This window comes from Priapulus caudatus, unplaced genomic scaffold, assembly GCF_000485595.1.
Source record: "Priapulus caudatus unplaced genomic scaffold, Priapulus_caudatus-5.0.1 Scaffold803, whole genome shotgun sequence".
In the NCBI taxonomy this organism is placed as follows: domain Eukaryota; kingdom Metazoa; phylum Priapulida; class Priapulimorpha; order Priapulimorphida; family Priapulidae; genus Priapulus; species Priapulus caudatus.
Genome location: NW_014577864.1, coordinates 174,855 through 193,829, shown reverse-complemented (window position 1 = coordinate 193,829; position 18,975 = coordinate 174,855). Strand labels below are relative to the sequence as shown.

Below are 18,975 nucleotides of genomic sequence, written 5' to 3'. Positions count from 1 at the left end.
CACAGTAGGGAACTGGTGATATTGGCTCATATTGGCCCAATATTGTTTTGCCTATATTGGTCCAATATTGGCCTGGCGATATTGGCCAAATATTGTTTTGCCAATATTGGACCAATACCAGCTTGCTTGCTGAGAGTCTAGATAACCCTGTGCCAATAATGATGTTCGGAAAATAAACCCTGTCCAGTACATATACAGGGCGTGATGCTGCGTGAAACGTGAATATTTACCATGCACACGTGCTGGCAGCCCGTTCGGCTCCACTTTGACCGTATAGAAACGGCCGAAGAAAATTACCTTAGCAGTCAACGGCGACCGACGTCCGAGGCCCAATTCCCTGTATATTAATATAGGCATAACGCGAAACCCAGGGCGTGATGCTGCGAGAAAAGTGAATATTATATATTTGATTGTACCATGCACACGTGCTGGCAGTCCGCCCGGCTCCACTTTGACCGTATAAAAATGGCCGAAGAAAATATCTTAGCGGTCAACGGAGACCGACGTCCGAGGCCCAATTCCGTGTATATTAATGTTGTACTGTGAAAAGTTGAAGACTTCGGGTTCTCGTAGAATCGACAGCGTAGAACGTAGCAGCGTTGTTTCGTTAGCAAATGGTAGAGATGTTTCGCTGATTAGTTATTGACTTTATTACTTGACACATATACAAATATATACAATACCATGCACAGCCTAGGCAACCATGCCTATAAGCTCCGCCGCCTCGTCTCGATCTCTCTCCGGTTTACTACAGTCTCCCTTTAAATCTCATATGTTTTCTGCTTGTCAATTGCTGTTTATATATAGCAGCTCGAAACCGGATCTAGCAGAAACTACTTTGGCAAAACCAGACCTTGGCGACAAGCAGCAAGCGATGCTGTCACGCGCGTTCCACGTCGTTACGCGTCGCGTCACCTATTTTCAGTCCCTGCTGATTTCGATACGCGTCGCGTCACCTGGCCGTCCAGCTTGTCACCGCTGTTGTCCCAAATGCTGTAAGCGTCGCATCAAGACGTGGTCACCGTTTGTCACCGCTTGTCAATTCAATACGGGCATACGGTGACACATTCCAAGTATCGCATCCTGTCGCCACCGTTTGCTGAATACAATATTAATTTAGGCATAACGCGAAACCCATGGCGTGATGCTGCGAGAAAAGTGAATATTGTATATCTGATTTTACCATGCACACGTGCTGGAAGCCCGCCCGGCTCCACTTTGACCGTATAAAAACGGCCGAAGAAAATTATTTTAGCAGTCAACGGCGACCGACGTCCCAGGCCCAATTCCCTGTATATTAATATAGGCATAACGCGAAATCCAGGGCGTGATGCTGCGAGAAAAGTAAATGTTATATATTTGATTTTACCATGCACACGTGCTGGCAGTCCGCCCGGCTCCACTTTAACCGTATAAAAACGGCCGAAAAAAATCATCTTAGCGGTCAACGGAGACCGACGTCCGAGGCCCAATTCCGTGTATATAGGCAGAACGCGAAACACAGGGCGTGATGCTGCAAGAAAAGTGAATATTATATATCCGATTTTACCATGCACACGTGCTGGCAGCCCGCCCGGCTTCACTTTGACCGTATAAAAACGGCCAAAGAAAATGATCTTAACAGTCAACGGCGACCGACGTCCGAGGCCCAATTCCTTGTATATTAATATAGGCATAACGCGAAACCCAGGTCGTGATACTGTGAGAAAAGTGAATAATGTATATATATATCTCTGATTTTACCATGCACACGGGCTGGCAGCCCACCCGGCTCCACTTTGACCGTATAAAAACGCCGAAGAAAATTATCTTAGCAGTCAACGGCGACCGACGTCCAATTCCCTGTATTAGTGGGGCGGATATGTGTCTGAGGTGTGCACCTCTGGAAAGCAGCATGAAAATTTGCTCTAGGGGGGTTTTGAGTATGCTGATTTCAAAAATTGTGGGAACCACGATGTCACACCAACGTTTCCCGCCAAAAAATCTAAAATTAAAAATGCCCGCTAGAAAAAATGTTTTTGCCCATAAATCAGCTGTAAGTGCCCGATTACCATGATCTTGGTGTATATACCTATGTTTTTGAAGTCAAAGAATGCAAGAAAACACATTTCAAATATCATAAGATATAATCTTCCCGCCAAAAAGTTGAAAATTCAAAATGGCCGCCACAAAACACAGTTTTGCCCATAAATCAGCTGTAAGTGCCCCAAGTACCATGATCTTGGTCGCTATGCATATGTTTTTGAGGTCAATGAACCCCATAGAACGGGTATAGAACACATGTGATCTATCATAACATCTTCCCGCCAAAAAATTAAATCCAAAATGGCTGCCACAAACGCATTTCTTTGCCATGAAATGGCTATACGTGCCACGATTACCAGGATCTAGTTATCTATACCTGTTTTTATGTCAAGGAACCCGATGGAAAACATGAAATATCCTAACATACATCTTCAAATTAAACAAATACAATTTAAAATGTTTTTTTTAGGTCAAAGAACTGGGTAGAACACGTGAAAAATTATGATGAAAACTTAAGTATGCCATCTATACTTCAGTTCATAATTTCTGTTACACTTTGGAAGGTACGCCTGCGCGCCAGCCAAAACGTCGTTCCATCAGATTTCATGAAGACGCAGTGCACGCAATAGAAGGCACACGCGTATGCCGTGTAAAAGCAATCCAATGGTGTATCATGTATTATGTTAAAACATTAAATGATCTCTATCAGTGTCTCATATGATCAGATTTGCTTGCTTATTCTCTGTTTCACTGTCCTAAACAGAAGCACATCTGTGTACACTCGAGATTTGCTTTGACACACTAGCATCTTTTTGTACAAGACTTTTTGTATCCACATTTTAACAGTTCATGCCTAGCTTTTCCTGCCTCTGGAAGAGTGGTCCAGCATAGAGTCCATGGGGAATCATCTGTCACTCTCTCACAGCCCCATAGATCTGGCGATGGAACATCAGGGTCTCCTATAAGTGAATGTCCCCAGATGTGCCCTGCCTGATAAACAGCCCTTTTCACATGCTGTACGTTCCCGGGCATGCAACGTTAGAGGAATGTTTTTCATCTTACGGTTTTGAGTGAACAACTGCTTCCTGGCTTCATTCACATGGCTGAGTGCTGATGTTTGCTGATACAAAAGAACAACATATCTCTCTATTTGCTCCACGTCGTCGGGGGATACCTGGCTTAGAGCATGGGATAACCGAGCAAAAATCGGTTTGTGATGAGGCATACTGCACCAAACAGCCCAAGCTGTTCTTTTTCCAATTCCATGGAAGGCAGGAACAGTATCACATCCTGATATTGCGTGGAAGAATAGAAGACCACATGATGCATCGTTGCCTAATTCAGCTGCAATTAGGTGGCACTAAATGTAAAGTAGTTTAGCACCATGACCAAATGCTATCAATATTTCCCAGTCCTGTAAAACACACTGCAATTGCGATAACCACCACATCAGTATCTGTTGCATGTATCATCAGCTTGGTAAACCCATGATGGAATAAATGGAAAGCATAAAACAGGAGCCGTGTGTCTGCTTCTTCGTGAGTGCAGAACAAATCTGACAGGTTAGCTATGCGAGATGATACAGCATTCTGGCCATGTGTGGAGTTCACTAGCTTCTGTGGAGGAGGTTGAAACTCTTGTATTTCATTGGCTAGAAGTTGAAACAGGCTGTCTTTGTTAGCATCACAGCAAAAGAAGTTCTTCCAGTTAACAGGAATCTTGGTGTTATTGTCCACCCGGAGATGATTACCAGATCCACGGTTCTGTCGTGTTTGTGCCTTAGGCTGTCCTTCCTGTAGACATCCCAGACAACATCTACGCGAACAACGTCTTGTAGCATGTGTTTTATATAGGGAAAGAACACCAATTGTAAATAGTTCTGGAATGTTTTGACAAAAAGTTGGGACTTCTTTGGGTCAAGCATGTGCACAATGGCAGCACCGTCAACAATGTTGACATCAACATTTGGAACAGATTCCGGCTGTGGTACCAATGACTCCAAGCATTCCATCAAGTCAGATTTGCTTGTTTGGCGCATGATACCATTTGACGCCAACGATGGAGTCCATGCATAATTTTCATGTTCGAAGAAGGCATCCATATCACTTTCTCTAGCTTGACACGATATATACAGCCATGAGAAGAGATGAACATCATTGTGCATGTTGGAAATATTGGAAGTGGACTTCGCAGGTTTCTTTTTTGAACTAGAATTCAACAGAGGCAGATTGTATCTATGTATGGTGTTATTGAATGCAGTGATATTGTCATTGATACGCCCCGAAACAAATTTCTGGTACTGCATGTGCTTTGCCTATGTCTTCTGCGGACCTTATAGTATCTACCATACTATCGGACATTACCTGTTTGGTATCAAGCAAGCCTTCTGCACACTTGGTATTCGTTCATGGTGGCGTTCTGTGTCCTTCTTTTTCATTGAATGTTTGTCATATCATACTTCATTAATAGTCTAGCTGTTTCTGGACCTGCCACCATCCACCGTCTCAGTGCTGTTTCATTTTCAGTGATACCTATTACGTCTCCATCTCCCTTCCCAATTGCATTCAGCTGTTCATGAACTTGATCATGGGCTAGTGCTGAGAATTTGTGCATGGTTTTCTGTGTCACAAAGTTGCCTTTGAGAAACTCTGCATGTGTGGTAGGGCAGTTAATCTCGAGGGCAAGTTTATCTCTCACATGAACCGTCATCCAGCGAGCAGAGTGATAGTGGTAAAGAGCGCACATCCGCTGAATAATCTTTTCAAGTGACTCCACATAGGCAACATGTTTTTGTTCACGCTGTGATCTAAGGAACGACGTTTTGGCAGGCGCGCAGGCTCACCTTCCAAAGTGTAACAGAAATTATGAACTATAGATGGCATTATTTTTAGGTTTTCATCATAATTTTTCACATGTGTGTACATGAGTTCTTTGACAAAAACATTTTATATTGTATTTGTTTAATTTGAAGATGTATGTTAGGATATTTCATGTTTTCCATCGGGTTCCTTGACATAAAAACTAGTATAGATACCTAGATCCTTGTAATCGTGGCACGTATAGCCATTTTATGGCAAAAAATGCGTTTGTGGCAGCCATTTTGGTTTTGTTTTTTTGGCGGGAAGATGTTATGATAGATCACAATGTGTTCTATACCCGTTCTATGGGGTTCATTTACCTCAAAAACATATGTATAGAGACCAAGATCATAGTACTTGGTGAACTTACAGCTGATTTATGGGCAAAACTGTGTTTTGTTGTGGCCATTTTGAATTTTCAAGTTTTTGGCGGGAAGATATATCTTATGATATTTGACAAGTTTAATTGCATTCTTTGACTTCAAAAACATAGCTATAGACGCCAAGATCATGGTAATCGGGGCACTTACAGCTGATTTATGGGGAAAACATGTTTTCTGGTGGGCATTTTTAATTTTTGGCGGGAACATGGTTGGAGTGACATCGTGTTTCCCGCAATTGTTGAAATCAGCATACTCAAAACCCACCTAGAGCAAATTTTCATGCTTCTTTCCAGAAGTCCACACTTTAAGTAAAAAATGTCACATCCGCCCCACTATCTAATATATATTTGAGTTCGTATGTATGTATGTATGTATGTATGTATGTATGTATGTATGTATCTTCCCTATAGGCGGCCAAACCGCCCAAGCGATCTGGATGCAATTTTCACAGGGTCATCTCTTATACCCGGGGAGTGTTCCTAGCTGAAAAAAACCTGCCAAACCGTCAAACTCACCGCAAAATCCGTGAAAAACCCCTCAATTCGTGAATCTTCACACAATGTCAGCACTGACTGTACAGTGCTGCCACACAGAGAAAAATCGAGCCCCACTCATCCATCACCCTGCTGGTATGTGAAACGCGAAACCGAAACCCGCGAGCTAAAACAGAGCCACAGCCAGTTCAGTGTTACGACTGCACAGTTTATCACAACAGCTTTGAAATGAGAAGCGCAACCCATTCGTACATGCTGTTACGTGCCGTACGTGCCATACGTGCATGCCGTACGTGGGGAGCTCAATAGTTCGAGACTCCAGGAATCTTTACATATTTCCACCAGAGAATAACACGAAAAACATTGTTTATCAAGAGGTTTTCAAATGAAAAGTGCAAGCCATTCGTACATGCTGTATAATAACTTTTTGTCATTTACACCATATCTATTATGTTCCAGGGTCCTACTTAGTTGGCGTTGCTGCTGTCATATAAAGTGGCATACGTAAACAGGTTCTTTCCCATGCTTAGTATCTATATACACGATTCTAAATATCATATTGTTGTGCAATGTTATTGTCGATTTTACCCGAATGTTCCGATTGGTCCATTATTAGTAGTATTGACTATAGTAGCACGATTTTCCCAGCGCAGCGGGTACCCGCAGCTAGCGATTTCATTATATTTTTTGCAAACCGCGAACGGAAGGCGTGGAGCTGCGAGAAAAGTAAATATTATATATCTGATTTTACACGATGGCCACACGGGTCGGCAGCCCCGGCCTCCACTTTGACGCGTATAAAACGCCGCGAAGAAATTACTCTTAGCGAGTCAAACGCGCGGCACCGTACGTCCTAATTCCCTGTATATTAATATAGGATAACGCGAACGCAGGCGTGATGCTGCGAGAAAGTCCAAATTATATATTTGATTTTTACCATACACACGTGCGGCCAGCACGCCCGCTCCACTTCGCCGTATAAAAACGGAAAGCCGCAAGAATAATTATCTTAGCAGTGTACACGGCGACCGACGTCCCGAGGCCCAATTCCTTAGATATAATTAATATAGGCATAACGCGGAACCCCAAGGCGGATACTGTGAGAAAAGGATAAGAATATAGATATCTCGGTTTTACCATGCACACGGCTGGCAGCAACACCGGCCCACTTTGACCGTATAAAAAACGCCGAAGAAAATTATCCTTAGCAAGTCAACGCGCGACGACGTCAACTTCCCGGTATAATTTAATATAGCCATACCGCGACCACGCCAGGGCGTGATGCTGCCGAAAAAGTTATATTATATATTGATTATACCATACACAACCCGTGTGAAGCACGCCCGGCTCCACTTGGCCGCTATTAAAAACCGGCCGAAGGAAAATTCTACTTAGCCCCGACGTCCGAGCGCCCAATGCGTATGATTAACTATAGGCATAAAACGCGAAACCCCAGGTCTCGAACTGTCGAGAAAGGGCAATAAGGTATATAGTATACCTTTACAAGCCCACGGGCTGCCAAGCCCACCCGGCCTCCACTTTGACCGCTATAAAAAACCCGAAAGAGAAATGATACTTAGCACGTCAAACGCCCCCGTCCAATTCCCTGTATATTAATATAGGCATAACGCGAACGCCAGGGCGTGATGCTGCGAGAAAAGTTAATATTATATATTTGATTTTACCATACACACGTGCTGGCAGCACGCCCGGCTCCACTTTGGCCGTATAAAAACGGCCGAAGAAAATTTTCTTAGCAGTCAACGGCGACCGACGTCCGAGGCCCAATTCCCTGTATATTAATATAGGCCAATCGCGAAACCCAGGGCGTGATATTGCGAGAAAAGTGAACTTGATATGATATATCTGATTTTACCATGAACACGTGCTGGCAGCCAGCCCGGCTCCACTTTGACCATATAAAAACGGCCGAAGAAAATTATCTTAGCGGTCAACGGCGACCGACGTCCGAGGCCCAGTTCCCGGTATATTAATATAGGCATAACGCGAAACCCAGGGCGTGATGCTGCGAGAAAAGTGAATGTTATATATCTGATTTTACCATGCACACATGCTGGCAGCCCGCCCGGCTCCACTTTGACCGTTTAAAAACGGCCGAATAAAATTATCTTAGCGGTCAACGGCGACCGAGGTCCGATGCCCAATTCCTTAAGAGTGCCCCCCGGGGGGGGGGGTGTTACTACAGCACTGCATGCGTGGAACATTTATGAGAGTTGCACGCAATACCTGTACACATGATATATTCACAAACATTTACACACCACATTATTTCATTATAAATAAATGATTTAATCTTGTTTATTTAAGCTACTTCCGTTCAGTTTCACGACGGACTCTCACACCAAACATTGTTTAGGCTTTATTGCTTTACGACTGTCGAAAAGAGTCGCCATTAAACCGTATTGTTATGACGGTTTTTACGGCGATTTGCTGGATATTGTTATAAAATAATAATGAATCAAATGATCAAGAAAAAGATCCAAATATTAAAGCTGTATATTATTTCACGAAATACTATCCCTTCCATACATAACTGCGCCAATACGTTTTGGTACTACAGTTATCTATAGATAGTACGCGGTTATACAGCAAGCCATTTATTACAGGTTACAAGGGTATTAATAATGATCGTTACAATATTAATTACAACAGCCGTAACATGAATGGCATGCTTACCACGTGTACAAATGCCGTGCAATATCTGGCACATATCAAAACTAGACAGAGGGCACTCACGGAGAGTGCATACCTCCGCCAGATCGCTCGCTCGTTGCTGCTGCTCGCTCACATGTACACGCTCGCTGGCTCGCTGCGCCGGCTGGCTGACGGGCTAATATCGACCGCGCGAACACACTAACACACTACACGAGAGCGATCACATAACATCCTCCACTCCGTGGGCGGAGGTAATGATTCGCTAGTTCCAACGCTATTCGGCGAGGTTCGGAACAACACATTTAGTCTGTGCGCGTGCGAATGGAACCAGGAAAAAGACATGATGGCATGCCATTTTGTTATGGTTGTAAAATTGTGAACGGTGGTTTCGGATATTGATCGAACCGAGACTGAGATCGCAAAAATAGGTGGCTAGTAGACTCGGTGGCTCACAACAATATGCAGGAATTAATGTGTGCATTCCACTTTGCATAAACATTACCACTTTGTACACAAACATGAATGTAAGGCAGCAAAAAAAAAACTATACCCACATATTTTTAATCAGACCCAGTCACAATGGGCAGTTGCAGTAACACGTCACCGGACGTAAACAGCGCTGTTTTGAAACCGCTTTCTTTCTCAGCGCATAAATTTCGCACTGTCGACATGACCATGTCAGCATATCGTTTGCCACTGTTTTAGAACACATAAAACTTTACGTGAAATGCACGTACACTGAACCGATTTCACCATCAGGACTGTACGGGTCGTTTGTGCGTAACCCTTTATAATGACTTCAGCCAGATACAGTGATACCCGTGCATACAGATGCGCATTTCAGTGCGGCGCACATGGGCGGTTTTATAAGTGGCGCCACCGACAATGCCCGGGATGCCCTGGAGCTACCCACCATGAATGTCAAAACTGAGCTACTAACTGCACGCTCGTTCTCGCGACTAAAAGTAATCAGTGTGCAACAGGCGTTACTCTCACTACATTGGAGAATACGATAGCTATAGTACATGGAAGTATTTTTCATGCACATCGCATTACGCGATTCGTCAAACGTAAGCTATTATGCACGTCCGTCAAATGAAAATCTGCTAAGTCGGTGATAGATAAATTTGATCAGATAAACAAGTGTACACACTTCCTCATTATCAGAAATCACCGGCGTCATGCATAAATCACATAGGTCGAACACGTTTGTTCCTGTAGTGTATGACAAAGCGTATAACATAGCTAGTCTTTCAAACGCTTCATATATCTGCAATCCGATCATTATGCAGCATGAAAGTACAGCTGTGGCTACCACATAAGTTGACTAAAACTATGAAACAGAATTACAGGAGAGATTCTAATGACAGGAACAACTATTTGTGTACGCTCCTACACCCTGCGATTTCATATAAAGTATATCTGTATATATATATGACTATAGGACTGTGACAACATTACCAGATTAGCGCAAATCACGAGCGCTACAAATATGATCATAGTGACTAAACTATTACAGAAAGCATGATATACCATTATACACCAGCTGTATAAAAGTCGAACATTAACCAATTCAAGTTTTTTTTATAGTCGAATTGCACACCTTGACGTTTACATTGATAAATACATTAGAAAGATTTAAAGTCATACTTCATTTTTCGTCCATAGCATATATATTTCCCCAGGTAGAGTTCAATCAAAACAACTATACCCTAAACCTTTTGACAGATTTAGTTCATTGTCAACGCAAAAACACACCGGGGTCAGACAGAACTGTATTTTGGTTTACCAGGGCTGCAAACTACTGGAAAATCTACTTTCATACCAGCTATATGTATATATATATACATATATATATAGGTAGATTTTTCGAACTGCTCGTTGTAAAATTGATTAATACACAGCTATATAGGTTATTATAAATTCGACAGATTACAAGGCTCTACGCAATATGTTTACAACATATCACATGAATACACAATAATACATACAGAGATAATGCTAACAGTCGCATTTACACTTGCTTCGTTACGCTGCGTTCCTGTATCTACTGTACGCATTCTCTCTCTCTTTCTTTCCCTCACACTCTCTTTCCTCTCCCTTCTTCCCCCCTCACTATCTCTCTCTCTCTTTCTATCTATCTATTTACCTCTCTCTTCTCTCTCTCTCTCTGCATCTAACTATTTACCTCCTCTCTCTCCCTTACCAAGAGATTACACGTCCATAACTAAATAAAGAACATGCTCATATTTTCAAACTCAAAGCATAGCAGATAGCAATTATAGATTATTGCAAAACAGACAAACCAGCGGTGTCTCACGCAGAATAGTAAATACAACGTGCAGCAAACGGGTTTTGCAAAATGTGGACAAACGTATATAATGACATATATAAGACCAGCTCACAGCAAAGACAACGAATCCCGTCCATTTATGGTAACTCTCTGTGCCAGGAGGTGCTGTGCAAAAATAACAGAAACGTTGTCACAAACAGGCACACGGTGTAAAATATACATCGCTGGGAGAGAAGTATACGACAACGCCGCACGATCACATCTGATGACTGCCCTGAATAAGATACCGTGGCCACCCCTATCGATTCTTCATTTCGGCTCGCACTTTCTTTGTTACCCTGCCGCAGAAAAGTCCACCGACGAATATAATGCCTATCGCTGTGGCTGCCACAATCAAGAAATAGTTGCGCGCTGGGGAAGTGAACACTTGCGTGTAGATATCACTCATGCTCTGTGCTGGGGCAACCTAGAATAAGAACAGTGTGATGTCAGTTGTGATCTTTAAAATATCGTGCGGTAGGTCTTACCGACACTGTTGGCCGAATGTTGAATTGCACTTATAGTTGGTGCCTGTGAGTAGTAGTACTTGGAAGTTTTAGCTGTAGTAGACTGAACACTTAAAGGAATTAAACTGCACAATCGAGAAAAATATAGCAAAATATAGTCACCTAATAGCGAATATGTTACTGATTACTTCAGTATAAAAATTACCATGGGCTTATGCTGTTATGGTATATAAAATAGCAAATAATGCAGCCAAATTCTTCCATATAGCGACAATTCGCTTGAAATCTGCAACCGCCAGACATGTGCATCTGATTGAGTAATGTGGTGGTTCTAGACTGGTTCTCTATAAGCAACACCTCTATTGCTTAAGTAAAGTTAACATGCAAAAGTAATGGGACAGGGTCTCGCGAGAAACAAGTAACACCATCATGCCTGGGATCAACACGATGTAAACAAACAAATTTAAATCATTGTATATTTTTGTGAATTTTTCTGTTCATATGTAGCAAGCAGCATTGTGCAAGCAGGCTTCAAATCGGCAGTTATCATTGGTACTTTGTTTAATCTATTAAGCTATGAATGTGTGCAGGCATACCTTTGCAGCCAATTCCCACAGCTCCTTGCGTTTCTGTAGCATCGCCTTGCATTCCTTTCTATTAATCTTGTTCATCTCCAGCAAAGAGAGCAGGCATGACATATCTGAGGCAATAAAATCAAGCAAATTGTTCAGGCATCTTTCTACTACGTCTCATCACGCACACAATGTCTTGGACGTCCTCCACAATTACGACTGTGGTAGACATGCACAATGGAGTAGATAATAGCTCTATTCTTCTACCTACTCTATTAACCTGCATATATAACTGCGATAGAAACTAGCACAAGTTCACACGCGAGTGTAGACTGTGTAAAACTGTATGAAACTAGAGTTAATGCACATTCATGACACCTTACTCCACATCCCAACACTAATATTGAACAGAAACTTCACAATTCTATAAATGTGCATGAGCCGTCACTCTTACGTCTGCCATCTCCTGGATCTAGGTCGGTACAGTAGAACTTGAGATCGAGCTCACATGCCTCATAGAGCGCCTCATCGACGTGGATGTCGGACCTAGCTTCCGCTACAATCCGAGCAACCTACACAAAAATAGTCACGTTAGCAGCCACAAAGAATTCAACGAAAATCTGAGAAACCATGACAGACGAAATGCACCATGTATACTTCATGCTTGTATGTTTTAAAATCTATCCATCACATTTCTCATTCTAAAATGACTGTTCAATTTGGCTACTGTCTTGATTGTATAACTGACCCAGTATTGGTATAGAACAGATTCATATACTTGCCTGCTTTTGACAGTCTTCATTGGCAATTTTTAAAATTTTGTTCATGAGACAGTCTTCTACCTCACTCCCATAGCCTTTCTCCTTTTCCACCTGTTCAGGACACAAATGAGTCATCTGAAAGTGCATCAAAAGAACATTAGTCATAATACGATCTTCATTCAAATGTTTTTGCCATCAATAACCCTCATGTCTTCAAGCTGTTGATTTACATCACACACATGTTCACACAAGAACCACAAAGGATAGGAAAACTCTAACAAGTCGTAATATGCGAATACGTTTTATGATGCTTACATCTGCCTTGCATATGGTGAGCTGTGGATCAAGGCGGTAGTCTTCATGTGCCTCTTGTACTAGCTCCCTCATAATATTAGCACATGGATGGGAGAGTCGCTGGAAATAAACCGAAGCAATTCCAACATTTCATTGCTTATCTGTATAAGATAGTCAACAAGGCTAAGATGCTCAACGATACCATGGAAATAGATGAGACCTTTTACATGAACGAAGTTTATTGCTCTATAGAGAATAAGAGGTTACAGTGATTTATGCCGTTAGTGAGACACGAGAGCAATGAGGTTTTCAGATGGACTTAAATTACGCAATAAATATGGTGTGAATACTTTAACGTTTAATCATTCGTTTCGTGAGGGAAGTTGATTGTCTTACAACAACGCCAGCAAACGTACATTTACTGACAGCTGCTTCTTCAAACATAGAATCACTTTGCCCTCAAATTCCTTGAAGGCCGTCATATCTTTCAGATCAATCTTTTTATCAAAAAGAGCTGAACAAAACTTGGGAAGATCCGACTGACAGTGACGCTGCAGGTCTGGGTTAAGGCGATAATCTACAACAGATTCGCAAAAGATAAGATCAGATATTATGTGTATGCATGTATTGATGCTAGCAGGCTAAATTAATCACCTTGATGTGGTATAGAATATGTAAAAGTCTACAGCTTTAGAACCAATAATAGTTACTTAACTACACTCCTTCCGATAATTATTTTGAAAACATCACCTCATACCTTTTGCCTTCTCTATCTGTCGTTTTGAGATGATCATTTTACACTTTGGGTTCATGTCTTTGTCATACTTGTGCTTCTTGAGACAATTAAACAGCATGCTTGGACTAATACCATGACAGAAGACCTGCACATAAAACAAAAGAATTTACTGCACTTCACACAGCCGATAGATATACAAGAGCCACTTATACAAGAGCCGCAGAGCGTCTGGGCTCATCTGAGGTCTGTTGCTACGGTTATAAACGTAACATTTAAGTTGTGCGTAGTGACACCTTTGTTAGGCGCACATATGCAGATACGCAGTTGCGTACACATCATTTCAGCAACCTTCTGCATTCTGCATACCTCCCAAATCCCATAGGTTGATACAAATCGCGTGCCTGAAACTCCTGTTTTATGGTGCATTGCAAGGCCGTAGTGGCCTCCCAAAATGTGCTACTGCAGAAAAATGTAGGATCACCCAGTGATAATATCAGGAGTGGCGGTTATGGTGTGTGCCATGGCAAACGCCGCGATCGCGAAGCCGATGCGGGGGGTCTGGGGATACTCCCCCAGAAAATTTTGAAATTTAGAGCCTGGAAATGGCATTTCCTGCATATTTACGCTATGTTGAAAGCAACCAATTCTGATCATTTTAAAAGGTCAATTTGTAAATTTCAAAGAGGAATGTAGCTAAAGCTGATGTTTTGATTAAAGTATCTAAAATATATATTATGAGTATGATAACTAATAAAACATTGTTTACAAAATTGTATATATACTATCAGTACATAATTATGAAAAATAATATAGTTTTTAATATTTCCGTTCCAGTGCATCGTACTTCAGAATACGTTGAAGCCGGGCCGTGAAGGCATGTATGCAACGTGTGTGTGTTGTGTGAGTTTCTGTGTGCGTGTGCATGCGTGATGTCTCTGTGTGTGTGTGCGTGTGCGTGTGCGTGTGCGTGTGCGTGTGCGTGTGCGTGCGTTCATCTGACTCCGGGTCATGTTTTTCTCTCCTCTACATAATACAACAATTATTGGTTCAAGTGCTACAGCATAGATTTTAAAGCAAATCACTGTTCCCCCCACAGTTCCGGAGACCCCTCTTTTAAACGTGTCCAGTTTCATAGCATTGAATTTCAACGAAATCCTAGTTCCGGAGACCCCCATTTTCGAACATAGCCAGTTCCAGAGCATACCACATTCAACAAACATTATTTCCGGGGCCCCCCATTTTCAGGTGTGAGTTAGTTCCAGAGCCCCCCATTTTTGACTTCGCAGTGGCACATACCTACCATAATGTGGGGTGAGTGCCCCCCCCCGGGGTTTCATCTCCTTGGTATATGTTGCTCCTTGGTTCCCTGCACAATTTTTTTTTGTCAAAATAGTGCCACAGCAGTGCCATGCTGCCGTGGCTGCCACTACGGCCCTGTGCATTGTGACCCCAACCCTAACCCTAACCCTATTAAAAAATGTATAAAAAATTAATTGTTGTAAAAAAAAATTATTGTTATTAAATTGTTGTAAATAAATCATGTAAATATTTGCGTTAATTGGAAAAAAAATGGTTAAATGGATGAAGATAGAAAAACACAGAACAGGTAAATAATAAAAAATCAGATGTGATTCGATCCAAGGACCTTTGAGCCGTGACGCCTGTGCTGTAACCGTTCAGCTATCCAAGCTAATTGGGTTTCTAGATTATGGATGTGCCATGAATATGAGAACACGGTGACACCATTGAGGCAGTTCAGGAATCCATGTTTAACCCTCCTCTTGAGGGTTAAAAGGTTATCAGACACTTACTCTTCGCATGTCAGTGGAAAGCACATTTCATGGTCCTTTCAATAAAGTGATAAAAATGGTAGGTCAATGCTGAAACAAAAAAGTTTTCCACTCTGTCCATTAGGCCATGTCCTCAAAAAATGTCTGATATCTGACCTTTCCCACACTGCCCTTTAACCTGTGACCTCCAATTTCACACTGGTGGTGGGTTTCCTGCCCATCACACTATACACCAAATATTAAGAGCATAGGTCGAGCCGTTCAGATTTGTGCCGCAATTCCGTATTTCCTCCTATACCTTAAGTTAAGGGGAAAATATACCCCCTCCGTTTACACATCTTGACCTTTGACCCTTGACCCCCAAATTTGTCATCCTGAGTCCTTTTCACGATCCCCCCCGTCGTCCCGAATATCGTAACCGTACGTCGAGCAGTTAAGATTTGTGCCCAACTGTTGACAGACGGACGCACGCACGCACATTCATGCGATTCTACAAGCTGCATCTGACTTCGTCAGATTAGCTAAAAACATTGAATTTGTATTAAATGCATGCATAGTTCTATCCTGCCCATCACACTATACACCGAATATTAAGAGCATAGGTCGAGCTGTTCAGATTTGTGCCGCAATTCCGTATTTCCTCCTATACCTTAAGTTAAAGGGGAAATATTCCCCCTCCGTTTATACATCTTGACCTTTGACCCTTGACACCCCCAAATTTGTCATCCTGAGTCCTTTTCACGACCCCCCCCACGTCCCGAATATCGTGACCGTACGTCAAGCGGTTAAGATTTGTGCCCAACTGTTGACGGACGGATGCACGCACGCACGGACGCACGGACATTCATGCAATTCTACAAGCTGCATCTGACTTCGTCAGATGAGCTAAAAACACTGAATTTGTATTAAATGCATGCTAAAGCCGAGCAGTGTATTACCACTTTTAAACACAAAAGATAAAAGCCATTCCTAGCAGTCTATAGAATCTTACCTCTATCATAGGCTTGCAATACTCAACAAGGATGAAATCCGTGTCTGGGTTAACGGCTTGATCTCGTTCTCGCTCAAAGATTTTCTGGTGGCACTGAGAGGAAAGATTCGCCTTGTGTTCACGCAGACACTCGAGTACCTACAAAATGCAACGTACAGCCATAATTACCCAGTCTTGGAATTTTGCCGTGCGTCCGACGACCGACACATGTAGAAATCTTGGTGGGCATGTAAACATTGCAAGCTCAATTGCCCGACAGGCTCCTGTTTTAAAAACGCATAAAATATAATAAAACTGGCCACTAACTAAAGGTTTTTAATTTAAAATCACAAAATGTTAACACCAGAAACGAATGGCGTCTAGAAGTTTTTTGGTGTACACTTCTTTACTTGATATTCCAAAACATATTCCTGCAAAGTATATGGGCAACTAGGATGTCATTCGGGTATGTACATTTTACAGAATACTTGCCCGAAGAGCAAGTGGCTCAAAACGTTTTCGTCAAGACTGATTACCAACGGTCACTTCAAAGAAAATTACTTTTACAACACAGGGGTATGAAGATTTAGATCATCTGCTTCTTAAACCGTATAAGATCTCCCTGCTGATAACGTTCTAGGCGCCATCTGAATACGAGACAACGTGGAGAGGTGTGAGAGACTGATACTCACAGCTCCTCGTCCTGGTGCCAGGCCCTGACATAACTGACGCACGTCATCCTGACACAACACCTGCAGCATCGGATCCAGGTCAATGCTCTCAGACTAGCAGGAAAATAAATAAACGTTAACTGCAACTCATATGACTAATGCGTCTAACATAAGACTAATAGAAACGAGACATAAACGAAATCTACCATATGGAGCTATTTCAAACATACATACAAAAGATATCTTGATTTTAATGCATTACACTATATAACTACAAAATTCTTCATACGGGGTATAGTAACTAATGTGTATTAGACGTAACCTATGACTTATTACTATTTCTTATTGTATTCGTGACAGAACTTGTCATTACACATCTTTGCAAAAGTGATTACCCTTTGTAGCAGTTCTACTCGTAACTCGGTTCTGCAGAATGGTGAGATTCTCTGTGTATGTCCCAGTAACGTGTCATTTCTCACAATAGTACTCAGACATGACACAATTTCTGCTCTGAAAACACAAATGCCACCATAATGACACTGCCATTTTTGTCATTTAGAAAGATACCTACTAAGATGCATCTATGTGCACCATTGGAATTATAGAAAATGTCATAGCAAATTTCTTTTAAGATTACTGTGCACAATTACATAATTGATAAAACTGTAAGTTTCTAAGCCATATGCTATATGATAAAACTGACTAATGATGTATTCATTATTACATGAGAAAAATGTTGAGAGGTCTATCAATCATACATACTTGTTTGCTGCTTTTTCCTGACATAAAGTAGACACATCATCTTTACATGACTCTTTGAATTTGACATTAAAGTTGATGTTCTTTAATGCAATCTGCAAAAATAACCACTATTTACAAATGTTTTCTCATAGATTACTTACGGAGCATAAAACGGAGACATTTCTGTTAATATTAAATAAATTTCATACACTGTTAGGGGTTTTAACACTTAACACATGCTATTACTTTCACGTTTATACTTTGCATAAAGGATCATGTCATAATCACACATGAATTTATGTTCTAACAATTATTCTTTGTATACTGTATATGCCATATTTTTCGCGTACAGATATTTTCGCGAATTCAGACTTGACGGACAACTTTGCAAGTGGTTAATTTCGCGGTCAGTGAATTATGAATTATTCAGTATTATTCGGTATGAATTATTCGCGTGTTGTTATTTTCGCGGGCGAGGACGCGTTCGCGAAATTAGCGAAAATGAAACCACCGCGAAATATACAGCATATAAAGTATCTAGATATTACATGAGTTTTAACAAATTTTTACATTATTATAGAAATGCAGGAGTCTGCGGCTGTGGTGTTGAGCATTTATCTTCCACATGCACACTCGCATCCTCGAATGCACGCACGCATTCACACATGCACGTACATACACATACACACATCCGTTTAACCTATACATACCAACTGAAAGTGTTCCACGCCACACAGACACTTCTGGCTTTTCTGGATTAATAGATCGCTTTTGTGTTCGACTAGACATCGCATTATTCCACCATTGTCATCTCCTTGGTCATCCTCCTGTATTGAACAAATATAATCTCATATCATGTGAAGACCTTTATATCTGTCTATATGCAAATCTATAAAAGACATAGACATGGCCCATACCTAATATCTTAACTCGGAGAGTGATCGGCATGCACTTTTCTTTTTACATTGTTTACACGATTTTAATAGGGATATCAATACATACATCAACCTCGTCACAGCTAAACATCTTGATAGCTGTTCTGCAGGCTTTCATGACTATTCGGTCAAGTTTCGTGTCTTTAGCTTCCCTCTCCGTAAATTCTGTCACTGCTGTCTTGCAAGTGGCTTCCAACTCATCCAGGTGAGTTTGCAGACATTGCATTTCCTGCATTTGGAACATCATAATGAGTTACTATTACTTCATCT

General features: G+C 41.6%; 1 protein-coding gene across 1 annotated transcript in view; it reads right to left on the bottom strand.

The window, feature by feature from the left end:
• Nucleotides 1–8,259: 8,259 nt before the first annotated feature.
• Nucleotides 8,260–18,975, bottom strand: part of LOC106813640 (Golgi apparatus protein 1-like) — a gene marked incomplete in the record, with an annotated part of 36,383 nt that continues 25,667 nt past the window's right edge. Inside the window, 13 exon segments of the mRNA XM_014817832.1 lie at nucleotides 8,260–11,195; nucleotides 11,832–11,935; nucleotides 12,262–12,379; nucleotides 12,590–12,703; nucleotides 12,884–12,982; nucleotides 13,279–13,439; nucleotides 13,620–13,743; nucleotides 16,380–16,517; nucleotides 17,051–17,143; nucleotides 17,425–17,539; nucleotides 17,792–17,883; nucleotides 18,481–18,597; nucleotides 18,773–18,934. Coding sequence (XP_014673318.1) covers nucleotides 11,028–11,195; nucleotides 11,832–11,935; nucleotides 12,262–12,379; nucleotides 12,590–12,703; nucleotides 12,884–12,982; nucleotides 13,279–13,439; nucleotides 13,620–13,743; nucleotides 16,380–16,517; nucleotides 17,051–17,143; nucleotides 17,425–17,539; nucleotides 17,792–17,883; nucleotides 18,481–18,597; nucleotides 18,773–18,934 — 1,605 coding nt within the window.